The sequence below is a fragment of the Ammospiza caudacuta genome, chromosome 4, assembly GCF_027887145.1.
Source record: "Ammospiza caudacuta isolate bAmmCau1 chromosome 4, bAmmCau1.pri, whole genome shotgun sequence".
Classification (NCBI taxonomy): Eukaryota; Metazoa; Chordata; class Aves; order Passeriformes; family Passerellidae; genus Ammospiza; species Ammospiza caudacuta.
In genome coordinates, this window is record NC_080596.1 from 46,055,229 (window position 1) to 46,068,479 (window position 13,251).

Below are 13,251 nucleotides of genomic sequence, written 5' to 3' on the forward strand. Positions count from 1 at the left end.
TCCTGTTTGGCGAGGGTCTCTTTGTCCACTTGAAAAAGCCCTGAATACTAGAGTTCCACCCAAATTGTAATTGCAAATAGGAAATCTTAGCCTAAGCAGCTCCCACATCTGAATGCACAATTTGTCTAATTATGCATGGAACCTGGTTTTGTACCTGCACTTACCTGCATTTTGGTTATCCTAATTGGAATATGTTTTGGCCATTCAGATTTAGGCTCTACATTTTATTCTGTGAAGTTGTTTTACAGTTAGATCCACGTATTTTTGACACCCCCTCAGACAAAAAGAACAATTGTGTTCTGTCAGTGATCAATCTATTACCACTGGCACTTCTTTCTCTTCTGTATTAGAAGACACAGTTAATGTATTTGTGGTAGATCCTAGCTAATTTTTATGTAAGCTAATGCATAGATAAAGAAAAGACACTAAAGGGTGGTTACATTCAAGAAAAAAAGAAATTAAGGTGTATGTGCTTTGCAGTAGATCTTGTAGTGGGTTCTAGGTACTACTTTCTTTCAGCTCTGCAATGACGTAAAAATCTCTTAGATAAAACTCCTAAGTATGCTCCTTGATTTTTAAGTGTCATGCTTGCACTTGTCCTTGATCAGAATAAAGTGCTTGCTTTTGGGAAGAACTTGATTTAAACAGTTAAAGAATGAGGAAGTTGAATTATTTTTGTTGCTTGCTTTTTGCTTTTTTAAAATCTAAATGTTTTTCTCTTTGAAGCTGGGGATGTAGGACCTAGAATTGCAGAATTATTAAGTAGTATTAAAACTGATTGTTGGTGAGGTCTTTGTTGGATTGTTATTTCCACTATGTAGAACTAAAAATCTTTTGGTTATTTTCTGGTTAACTTTTCACTTGGAAGTAGTAAATGCATTTTAACTCTGGATAAAACTGCATTAGTATGGGAATGAAAAAAAGTCCTATCAAGATTTAGTGTAATAGCAGGTTAGAAAAAAGCCAAACAAACCAACCCAACAGCTCTAACTGAACAATTTATAGAGGCTGGAATTGGAATTAGTGACTATTTTTTGCAGACTGCATGACTGAATTCACAAGGAGAAAGGTCTGGTTTTAATGTGCTAGACAGATCAGCAGCATGATGCTGCATGATGCAAGTTGTAAAGCACTAGAATTTCCTCATGCTGCTCATCCAAACTTGTTCAGAAAGTCCAGGGAGCTGTATGGATATTGCACAGGGCTCACCATTTCTTAGCAGATGGAGAGACACCTTAAATGCTATGTACAGGCCAAGTCAGCAGAAAGGTGACATTGTGCTCATACACTACAGATGGTATTTGTGCTGCTGAGTGATGTGAGCATGCATATAATAAACCTGAAAGCACAGCAAATATTCAGATAGTGTTTTCTATTTGAGAATTTGTCATTTTAACAAGAATTTGAGTTTTGTACAAATTGCCTACTGCTATGGAGTTTACTGTGCTAGAACCTGCTGACATTTTAAGGTATAGACTGAGAACTAAAAAGTATGCTACTTCAAGCTTGGAAGCCTTTAATTATTTCCTGTATTGTCCTGATTTTCAACTGGGATAGAGTTGATTTTTGTCCTAGTAGCTGATATGGTGCTGTATTATGGATTTAGGTTGAGAGTAATGATGATAACACTGGTGTTCTAGTTGTTCCTAAGCAGTGTTATGCTAATTTAAGGACTTTAGCTTCTCATACTGCCCTGCCAGTGAGGAAGCTGAGGGGGTGGGCAACACAAGAAGCTGGCCAGTGACAGCCAGGAGAGCAGAGCCCAGCTGGCCAAAGGAATGGATATTCCATACCATATAGTGCCATGTTCAGTATATCAATTAGGTGAAAAGCTGTCTGGGATACTGCTTGGGCATCAGCCAGCAGGTGTTGAGCATTTTCATTGTGCATCACTTGGTTTATATATTCTAATTCTATTATTATTGTCATCATCATTATTATTAATTTCCTTGCCTTTTCTGTTCTATTAAACTCGCTTTGTCTCAAGTTGTAGAATGGTTTGGATGCGAAGAGACCTTAAAGGTCATGTAGTTCCAAACCCCTGCTGTGGGAAGGGGCACCATTCATTGGATCAGATTGCTCAATGCCCCATCCAGCCTGGCCTTGAGCAGTTCCAGGGATGGGACATCCATGACTTGTCTGGGGAACCTGTTCCAGTGCCTCACCACCCTCGCTGGGAAGCATTTCTTCCTAATATCTAATCTAAGCCTCCTCTCTGTTTGGAGCCATTGCCCCTTCTCCTGTCACTACAGGCTCTTGTAAATGGTCTCTCTTCACCTTTCTTTTTGGCTCCCTTGTACCTGAAGGCTGCAATTAGGTTACCCCAAAGTTAGGAATTTTACCTTTTTTTCCTATTCTCTCCCTCATCTCACTGTGGGAGGGTGAGGGAGTGAGTGAAAATCTGTGTGGTGTTCAACTGTCTACTGGGTTGAATCACAGTTGAATTGCCACAGTTCAAACACAAAAAAATTGTCTTCCTGAGGTAGGGAATGCAGATCTTCTTGATCTGCTTTGCTTTCTGTTAATGTTTTGAAGACAGTAATAAATGTAAATTGACATTCACATTTCCTTCTGTATCTCATAATGAATCCAGTTAGTTTTGGATGATAAATATAGTGGAACAGAGGCTGTAATTTAGAGAGAGGTATCTTTCCTGTTGTGATACCTCATGGATTGCTCTATCATTTCTTGCCACTGAGTTTATACTGCAGCATGATGGCAAAGGGCATTTTGTCCATTGTGTGGCAGCTTATGAAGTTTTAAATACCTCTAATACTGTCTATGGAGAGGGTGCCACCTGAGCCACTTTGTCTTGGTTTTCCTATATAAGAGGTAATCCACTAGCACAGCAGAAAGGAGTCATCCATGCCCAGGAGGACAGATGTCCTGTTTTTTCAGAGTGAAGTTCATATGTTTTGTGACTAGGTGCATGTTGGACACAAAAATTCTTTACTTTTCTTCTTTCATTGATGAACTTCAATCTGTGATTAACCAGGATGTCTGAGGGGATGAAAATAGGCTGAGGCCCTTCAGAATGAGAAAGGGTGCTACAGTCTTTTTTTTTTGCTCCTGCTTTTCATCTGGCTTATCTGAACCATCTCAAACATTCACTTAGTAATAAACAGCTTAAGGTAAATAGCCAGTAGAGGCCAGAAATGAAGAAAAGTGCTGGCAGACCTTGTCTCCCTTCAAAGCATGGGGGAAGGCCAGGTTGGATGGGACTTTGGAGCAACCTGGTCTAGTGGAAGGTGTCCCTGTCCATGGCATGGGTTTGGGACTAGATGATCTTTAAGCCTCTTCCAGCCCAAACCATTTTATGACTCTTTGATAAGAGGAGAGGCCATTTCCATGGTGCCTGGTTGGAGACAGGTCACTGGGAGAAAGGAACCTTGTAGTGTTAGGTCTGTTTCCATTTCTTTATTCTATCCCCCGGCTTTCCATGACAGCAGCTGTCTTTCCTGTGAATGCCACACACATCCACGGAGTGAAATAAGGGCAGAGACACTTCTAACCATGGGCAGAACTGTTTGGAGTGATGTGGAGCAATGCAAGCTGTAGGCAAGACAGTTCCCAAATTTTTTATCCTGTATGTGTCACTGGGGTGTACTTTGAGGTTCAGTTGGGATTTCAAAGGAAACTACCACTTTTCAGTGAGAAAATTTGTGGCATTTTGAATAATTTAGATAGGAAACCATTTAATTTCTAGTATTGGCTTGGTGTATAGAAATGGAATATGATAGTTTCCTGTGTCCAGCATTAGCTAGCTTATGAATTTGAGATATGGAGAAAAAGTCATACCTGGATTTATTTTTAGAAGCCACTGCTCTTTTCCCATATGTGCAGGATCAGGAACACATTTATAACAGGATTAGCCAAGTGCATCCTGCAAGGGTAAAGAGGTTAGTATTCAGTCATTCATGTTTCATAGCACCTTTTATTCCTTCATTCCTTCATATGTTGTTAAGAAGTCTTTGCTTGGTTACTTAAACTAGAATTTAAGCAAGCTGAATACTGGCAATACCATTTTATGCAATCAAGGATGGACAGTGAGCTCAGTAAGGTGGTGTATAATGATGGAAATGGTCATGTTGGTATGTGGCTGCAGTGTTGTCTGTGGTGGCAGTGTGCTTTTCAGGGGCTGAAATTATCTGCTCCCAGGAATTTAGTCTCCTTCTGGTAGCATGATATATTTGTTGAAAGCTAGAAGCAGCTATTCTTCTGGATGAAATCCTCAGTCAGTGCCAGAAGGACTTGAGCAAGATGCAGAGAAGTAGTGTCTTTCTGTGAAGCTGTCCACATGAAAGGGAGTTCCCTTTCCCTTTCTTTGGGCTGAGAATAACTGCTCTAAATAGTTACAGAACTATTAACATTTGATAAGTAAACCCCTATTTTTTGCTGGGTGCAGCATAGGTAAAATAAGATTTGCCTGCATTATCTAAGTAGGTATCATGGTTTAACCTCAGCCAGCAATAGTCCCACACAAACCACTCACTCACTGCCCCACCAGCATGCTCAGATCTGGAAGTGTAAGTGCAGGAACTTGTGGGTTAAAAGTGAGAAAACTTGTGGCTTGAGATAAAGACAGTTTAATGGGTAAAGCAAAAGCTGCATACAGAGCAAAACAAGTAATTCATTGACCACTTTCCATGGGCAGGCAGGTGTTCAGCCATCTCCAGGAGAGCGGGGCCCCATCACATGTAACAGTGACTTGGGAAGGCCAACACCATCACTCCAAACATCCCCCCTTCCTCCTTCTTTCCCCAGCTTTACACACTGAGCATGATGGCCTGGAATATCCCTTTGGTCATCTGGAGTCACCTGTCCTGGCTGTCTCTTTCCACCTCCCTGTGCACCCCCAGCAGTGGGTGATTCAGAAGCAGAAAAGGGCCTTGATGCTGTCTGAGTGCTGCTCAGCAATAGCAAAGCCATCTTTGTATTATTAACCTATGTTCAGCACCAACCAAAAAATATTTGGTCAATAGTCCAATACCATCCATTAGGAAGAAAATAATCTAAGAAAAAACAGCAGAGTAGGCAAGTGGGATTGGAAGGTAGTTAATCCTTGTGTCTTGAACCCCCTGACAAGCAGTGATTTTTTTGAACAAACACCAGCAAGAAGAGGTCAGATTACCCTGGATGATGATGATCATGATGATTATTATTATTCCCCTATATCTTTTGGTTTTGAGTGTTCTATCTTTAACATGCAGCTGGAGCACTTTTGACTCCAGAGACAGAGGAATAATTGATTTCTGCAAACATGAATATGTGGTATCACAGGCTGCTTCTGACCAGTTGTCTACTACACAACATCTGTTGGTATATGCTGAAGTGTTTTTATGTGTTTTTGTGCCCAGACTTGCAGCATAAGTTATGACTTAGCAAAATGAATGCTTGGGGTCTGCAGGCTGCTACCAGTGCTGATTCAGAACCTATAGTTAAGAGCTCAGTGCTCTTGGAAAGTGTTGTGGGGAAATGGGGAAATTGCTGCTTAAGTGATCAGTATGGTAAGCTGTTTGGGGATTAAAGTTTGTATCATAACGTGTTTTGATAATATTCCTTTTGTTTTCTGTTATTACAGACAGGGTAAGGGGAGAAAATAGCTCTTAATTTTCTGTGCCCAGGTGAATACCTTGGCATGTATAGGGTATATAACTTCAATTTTTTGTGATTGCAATGTGTATTGTGATAAGATAGTGAAAAAAAAAAGAGGGCGATGTCACCACAAACTGATTAAGAGCAGACTGATACAAAGGGAGTTATAAACACTTGAGATTTAACTTGGTTAATTCTATAGATCCAAGTTATCTGGCAACTAAATGCCTCCCACAAGTCTTGTTTCTCTTTTATAATTCCATTTGCCAGAAACCAGAGATGCTAAGAGCTGGTTACCACAGTCAGCCTCTGGAAAGGTGTATCAAGGGGATTAGCATGAAGCTGTAGAGATTTGTTGCAATGGGAACAGCTGTGTATGAAAGTGCTGAGAGCAAATTAGTCATGAAAAACCAAGGCCTGAGCATGTTATTAAATTCAGCCCATAGCTAGCACCAGGTCTGAAGCTCACCATTTGTTTTCATACTTCAGTGTGGGAAGTTAGGTTTCCTGTTAATGCTTGGGTATAACCTTGATACTAAATAAGCATTAAGACATCCTAGTGCTGATGTGGTCATACCACAATTTGTGAGCCATTCATAAGTTCTTTGCCTCTGTTACTAATATGGCTTTTTCCTGAAAGAGGTAACTGTGGCATGTATAAATGAGAGGTTTTATGTGCCATAAACATTAGTTGAAATGATTTATAAAACTTGCTGATTTATCTTGATAAAATAGCAGCTGTGGAAATTTTGGGTTTGGCTTTGTTTGCTGTTTCTATTTTTGTTGGGCTTTCTGAGGTTTATGTGATTTTCTTTTCATTGCTTTTTTTTTTAAGTAGCTACTTTTTTCTAGTATATTTGTTATACTGGCTTGTAAAGGTCTAAATTTTTGTTTCTTTTATGTCTTAGAAAACTTGTATAGATCAAGCAGTTTTTACTTTGCTGTATTGTCAAGAAGCTTACAGCTCTGAGGGTGATACAGGTGAAGAGATGCAGCCTGCTTGTGGCTCTGGTGGTTCTCAGAGTCTGTTTAATGAAAATGCATGGTGAATGTTGAAAATACTGATGACACTTATTTAGAGTTGCACATCCACTTCTGCTCACAATTGTACTGATTGAGACTTAAATAGAGCTCTGCAAGGCTGTCTCTTGAAAGACTAAATAAAGAAATATTAAGGCTGAAGGAAACACTTCGTTATCCACCTATCCCTTAAGTAATTTCCTGTAGAGGAATTGTTAATTTTTTACATGGTTTTGTTGTTTGAGTTTTTTTTTTTTGTGTGTTTTTCTTTGGTTTTTTTTTTTTTTTTTTGGGTTGTTGGCTGTTTTTTTGGGTGCATTGGGTTTGTTTTTTTTTGGGGGGGGAGGGTATGTGTGTGTGTAAATTTGCTTCCTGCCTTAGTTTCAAAGCAAACTGACTTAGGTTTGTCAAAGATGCTTTGTGTCAAGTTCATGCATCCAACCACAAATACCAGTTTTTAATACTCCTGAGTCAGACGGTTACCAGATGATCCTTGTCAAAAATATGGATATCTAGAGTAGATTCTTGGGGAAAAAAGATTTCCATGAGGTTGCTGTATTGGGAAACCTGGAGTTCCAGGTGATAGTCTGGTCTTATGAAGTGGCCATAGGTCCTGCATTCCTGAGAAATGAGGTATTGTTGTTAAAAAGGTGTTGATATTGGCTCAGAGTTACTTACTTATAGTATGGGAAGGAAATGATGATTCTTCTATAAGCCTGGTAATGTTTTAAGTGCTTCTCTTCAGGAATACTGCAGCAAATCTGGTCTTCTGCTTTCCTTTATGAAGTGCTGGATGAACTGTAGGCTCACAGCAGTAAGGGGTCAAGTCTTAGCCCTGCTGACACTCAGTGGGATACGCAGGCAGTAAACGCACAAAGCCACCTCCAAGCAGAGGATGGTTACAGTAGGTGTCACTTTGTTCCCAAAGAAAAGTGCAGCTTGGAACAGACCTGGTACAAAGGAACTCACTTGGGCAGGTCCTATCTATTCCTCTATATTTGTACTCTGCTGCTTAATCTTCTAGTGCTTTGAGGTGCAACTGAAGGAAATCCCTTTGCTTTCTGGCACCATATAAAAGTATTGGATAGTGTTGAAAATTCAGGGAAGGCTCTTCGTAAAGTTACAGAAAAGGAATTTGGGCAAGGTTAAGGCTGGCTTTGTAGCTCATGGGGGAGAGAAGATGGGTATGATCTGTAAGAATGCTGTATAGAGCATATGTTCTGTCTACTGTTTTAAAAAAGTCACCTGCATCTTGACAGATAACTATTGTCACTATTGCTTCAGTCTTAATTGTTCAAGAAGACACAAATGAATTAAGTTGCCACTTGCCATTATTCAAATATCGTCTAAAGGAGATTAATGGAGCCTGGTTTACAGAGTTTGTATCATGCCTGTTTTGGAACTATTTTCTAGAATGCCACATTCATATTAGTTCACTGCACACAGTTGTGCTCAGAATTTATGGCTAATTGACGGGGCTTTTAAAGCTCTGTCTAAAAATATCTGCACACAGTTTTTGTTCAGTTTTCTGTGATTACTAAGGGACTGTTTGTTTGGCAAATCCAACCACACAGTGATAGATAGGAAAAGAAATAATATCTGTGTTACTATTTGGGTTGTTTAATAGTGCTTAATAGCTTTATTGACACTGGAGAGATGTAGCAGCACTCTGCTTTGTGTACATGTTTATGGATTGCACTTACATTTCTGCTTTTCCTGTTGGTCTCTGCAAAATGAACAGTGCCACATTCTCACAGAATTGAAGATCTAGGTTTTATTTTAAGCCTTAAGAATATGCCTGATCAGGACATCTTAGCTCTTGCTCCAAGGGAGTAAACAGACCTGGTTTGATGGCTAAGCAGTGGTTTAATACTTCTCTGGTTGCTCACTGCTCTCTCTTTAAATGTGTCTCAGTGGAGGGGAAGCCTGGGTTAAAAGGGCAGCTGTTTACTGGCCAGACCTCTAGTTGACACACAGTATTTCCCTGCAAGCTCATCAATGGTAATATTGAGACAAATAGAACTGCAATGCTTCCTGTATACATGCGAAGGAGGATATAAACCAGTATGTTTTGTCTTGTCTGATTTATCGCTGTCATAGTGATTTATTCTTTAGCTGTTCAGCTTCCCCCGAGTTACTTCTCCTGCTTTCAGCCTTCCTTTTATTTCTCTTGCCCAACAGTGATGAATACTGCAGGATTTGTTGACAGAACTGTTTGGCACTGACAGGGAAGGCTTGTTTAGAGTTGAATTTCCTGAAGACTTTGTTTCTCTATTTTCATAAATATCTTCCCTTTTGCTTTTTAGACCACATGTAGGTACAGTTTGGCTAGGAAAACCTGTTCTAGAGAATTGTATCTTCTTAGGTAATGGAGACAACTCCAGGAAAAAATGAAGATATTCTTGAGCAGCCTGTAAACTGGAGAGTAGGCAACTCTGCTCCCCCCTTGCATTCCTGTAGGCAGGAACACATTAGACAAATTAGAAGGGTAAGAACCAAATATTTGCCTAAGTGCTTGTTTATTCTGTTCCATTTTCCATTTGTGTTCTCCTGACCGTGTGGCAGAAAAATCCTGGCATAGGTCCAGCTCAGCAAAGCTGTATGTGTTGGCTTTGACTGGGAATAAATTTTTGCAGTAGGGAGACAGTTCTCTTGCATGGGTGATACTATAGGTACTGTTAATGCTCCAGTGTGTTTGCAGTCCTAAACAGACTGGCATTCCTCAGGGGACTTGTAGATAGATATTGAAGACAAAGAAGACTAATCTCAGTTCAATGAAACTTTCTGTGCATTATGGCTCTGTTTTATGCTTTTCACGTGCTATGAAAGTATATCTTGATCTAATCACTATGCAAGATGTCTCAGAAATAAGGTGTCCAAAATAGATGGGGTTTGTTCATAGGCCAAAAAGCAGTCACCATTTGCATTTAGTTCTGTCTCTGTATTGTGGCTGTTAATACACAGGAATCATTTCCAGGGGTAGTTCTTGTACTTGGTGCTGGTGAGGCTGTATCTTGAATCCTGGGTTTAGTTTTGGGTCCTTCCCTGCAATAAAGGCATGGAAGTGCTGGGGCATGTCCAGAGGAGGGCAACAAAGCTGGAGAAAGGGTCAAGAGGATCAGCCTTATGAGGAGTGGCCAGGGGAGCTGGGATGTTTAGTGAGAGTCCTCTGGGGAAGGGGAGGCTCTTATTGCTCTCTACTGAGAGAACTGCCTTAAAGCAGGTTGTAGCCAAATGGGGGTCTGTGTCCTTTCCCAGGTAACAAGCAACAGGACAAGAGGAAATGGTCTCAAGCTGTGCCAGGGGAAGTTTACATTGTTAGGAAAAATGTATTCACTGAAAAGATGGTCAAGCATTGAAATAGGCTGTCCAGGGAAGTGATAAAATTACTGTCCTGGGAAGTGTTAAAAATTCATGAAGGTGTGATACTTAAGGACATGGTTTAATGGTGGACTTGATGATCTAGAAGGATTTTTTTAACCTTAACTATTCTATGTTCCCTGTGAGTCACCTGTTAGCCAGCATTTTGCATATGCTTCTGGCTGTGTTTCTAAGTGGCTGACTTTAGGTGCACCAACCTGTCTGGAAGACTTTACTTCCACAATAAGAGGTGGCTGTAGGTAAATGACCCAGACTTTCTGTCAGTAATCTGCCTGGGACTTGTCTGGGTTTGGATAAATAATGAGTGCCTCTAAGGGACAACATGACAGGGGATGTTTGATGTGGTGTAGAGGAAGCTTCAGGATATGTCTGGAATAGGAAAGAAAAGTAGAAATGCACTGAGGAAAATAGCTATGCATTCAGCTGCCGCTGAGAAAAGATCCTACCAGGGCAAGATAAACAGCTTTGAGCTCAGTCAGCTGCACCACCTGGACTGGTTGATAATGGAGATTACACGTCATCTTCATAAACCACCACTCCTCAGAAAAGAGTGTTTGTATCCAAGATGTTCCAAGGGACTTGTTTTGAAATTTGTCTTGCATATAACAATTAAAACACCTTTCATGATCCATGTTTGCAAACAAAGCATTTGATTTGTGATTCAGTTAAAGGCATCAGTCAAATCAAACCCAAATGTCATCTTTACATTGGTTTTTCTGAAAATTAATTGTAAAACTATTTTTAGTCTCCTTAAGACAAATTATTGTATTACTAGAACAAAATCAGTTATTGTTACTATTCCAACTATTTTCATCCTCCTGAACTGACTAGCAAAAATTAGTTATTTTATAATCCTGCCTGTCACTATTGGCCTTATAGTGGTGTCTGACTGAAAACATTTGGTTTGACTGTATGCAGTTCTTGGTCACTTTTTCCACAAACACAGTGAGTAGCAGTCAGTTGACTAGGACAGCAACCTAACCTAGCCAGGTTGGCAGCCTCCAGCTCTGTGAAGAAAGTAGATGTTATGGAAAATAGGAGCAGGTACTGATATGAGACATGAGAGATACAAGCCTTTGTAGCCCCTTAGAGCCTTCTACTGATAACCAGTCTAGGGTGCCTCTGTAAGTTACTGTGGTGCCTCTCCAGTGACACTGTCTGTCTGTCTGTCTGGAACCACTGCCTCAGTCACCTTGTTGTTAAAGTGGATTGGAGCACATCAGGCATGTGGCCATAAATGAACTGCTAGGATACCTTGTCTCTGCTTCTGCAGCTGTTTTTGTATAAAGAAAAGGTACAGCTGTGACCTGCACTAAGGAGTTCAATCAAACATGTTCTGAAAAGTCCCGAAAACCGTTGGCACCTGCAAGGAGATAAACTAGATTGTATTGGGCACAGAATCCAGGTGAGGGAGATTTGCTCCCTGTTTCTTTCAGAGCTGTCATCCAAAAACTTGTTTGTGAGGAGTCTGCAAACAACCCAGTGTGCACCGTGGGCTTACTTACCCAGCAGCATGTTGCTGTGCACGTTCAGCACAGCTCCCACCCAGTGTCCATGCTGCAGCATTTTATCAATTAACAACTGATGGTCATAGGTGACTTCTGATACAAGTGTATATAAGTTCTCTAATCTGTATTCTTCTCTCTCTAGGCAGGAAGATCCACCAAGACCTTTTTTGCTGCACTCATGCTTGAGGAGCTCTGATGAAGAAGTAAGATTTCTGCAAAAATGTTCTCAAGTTCTGGTGTATTGTCTCCTACCCTCAAAGGATGTCCAGTCTGTCAGCTTGCGCATAGTCCTTGCAGAAATACTTGCAACAAAAGGTAGATCAAAGATAAGAGATGACTCACCATTTGTACATGTACAATAGTAGCAATTACGAAGTTTATTGTGTATAAGTATTGATGCTCTGCTTTTACATTCTGGAGTTTAATTTCTGTGATAGCCAGTAAGACACTATATTCACAAAATCAAGCATATACTTACTTAACTCTCATGATCTGTTGCCAGACTGTTTATCACATTTCAGGATGAAATGCAATTTGTCCTTTCTCATTCTGATTTTTTCACAGAGGAATACTTTTGAAGCTTTCTTTGGCATTATTTATAGGGATTATATGACTATTTCTGACCTTTTATATTACATTCAAATGAATAAACACATCCTTAAATCTGTGGATCCTATAACTGAATCATTATATTATATTGATGTACTTTGATTTATGCAGTGTGTTTTTTTAAATGGAGAGATTTCTACTTTGTTTTTATCAGCTACACTTTGTAAATACAGTACAAATTTTTTATGTCACTGTCAAACTCAGAAATTATGAAGTCCCAAGTATTACATGATTCAGTTTACTTTCATTTATACTGGCTATAATGTCATAGCCTTCAGAACACACAGCATAAAGAATGAAAACACTTGGAATTTTCCAGAAAGAGCTCAGCTTTGTCAATGTACATCAATTTCTCTAATAAAATAACCAGTTTTATCAAGAAAGTATATGCAATCTCAAATGTACTGTGTTGTCCAGAAGACTGGTTTTAGAATTTTTGATGTCTATAAACTTGGATATTTATTTCTGCCTTTCATCTGCAGTTTTAATTTGCAAGACAGCAGTTATTTTTCAACATAAGGATTTTGTTTTAAAATATTTTTTCTCTCCAGTACTGAAACCAGTGGTGGAACTGCTGAGTGATCCAGATTACATTAACCGGATGCTGCTCAGCCAGCTGGAGTACAGAGAACAGATGAATGAGCATCAGAAGAAAGACTACACATATGCTCCTTCTTATGAGGAGTTCATCAAGCTCATTAACAGCAGCTCCGATGTTGAGTTCCTGAAACAACTGAGGTATTTAACATTTCACTGTAGCTCATTCAAAACTAAACATGCTTCTTTTCCAGCCCATTACTAAGATTTGAATGAATTGTGATTTTTCTTTTAAAATTTAATTTTAGATTTCTTTTTGTATGGTGAAGCAGAGATCGTAAGGATGATAAGCTACAACATTTGTTAGGTCTCTGATGTAATCAGCATTTTAGCTCAGTGGCAGAAAATGCATAAAAATTCTGCTTAGTAGTATACTGGAGATGATTTTACTGTTGAAAGAGATAAATGCTTGAAATGTGTGAAAGGCATACTAAACTCTTCTTCGCAACTTACCTCTGTGGAATTAGATGAAATATGTTGAATTTCCACTAGTGTGGATGGTTTTCTCCTCATTATCTTTATGAATTATGACTGGCCATGG

General features: G+C 39.6%; 1 protein-coding gene across 1 annotated transcript in view; it reads left to right on the top strand.

Annotated features, from left to right (window-relative positions):
• SNX25 (sorting nexin 25) overlaps positions 1 to 13,251 on the top strand; it is an 82,588-nt gene that overhangs the window by 20,807 nt on the left and 48,530 nt on the right. Inside the window, exons 4-5 of the mRNA XM_058803193.1 lie at positions 11,647 to 11,819; positions 12,665 to 12,851. Coding sequence (XP_058659176.1) covers positions 11,647 to 11,819; positions 12,665 to 12,851 — 360 coding nt within the window. The remainder of the gene's footprint in view (positions 1 to 11,646; positions 11,820 to 12,664; positions 12,852 to 13,251) is intronic.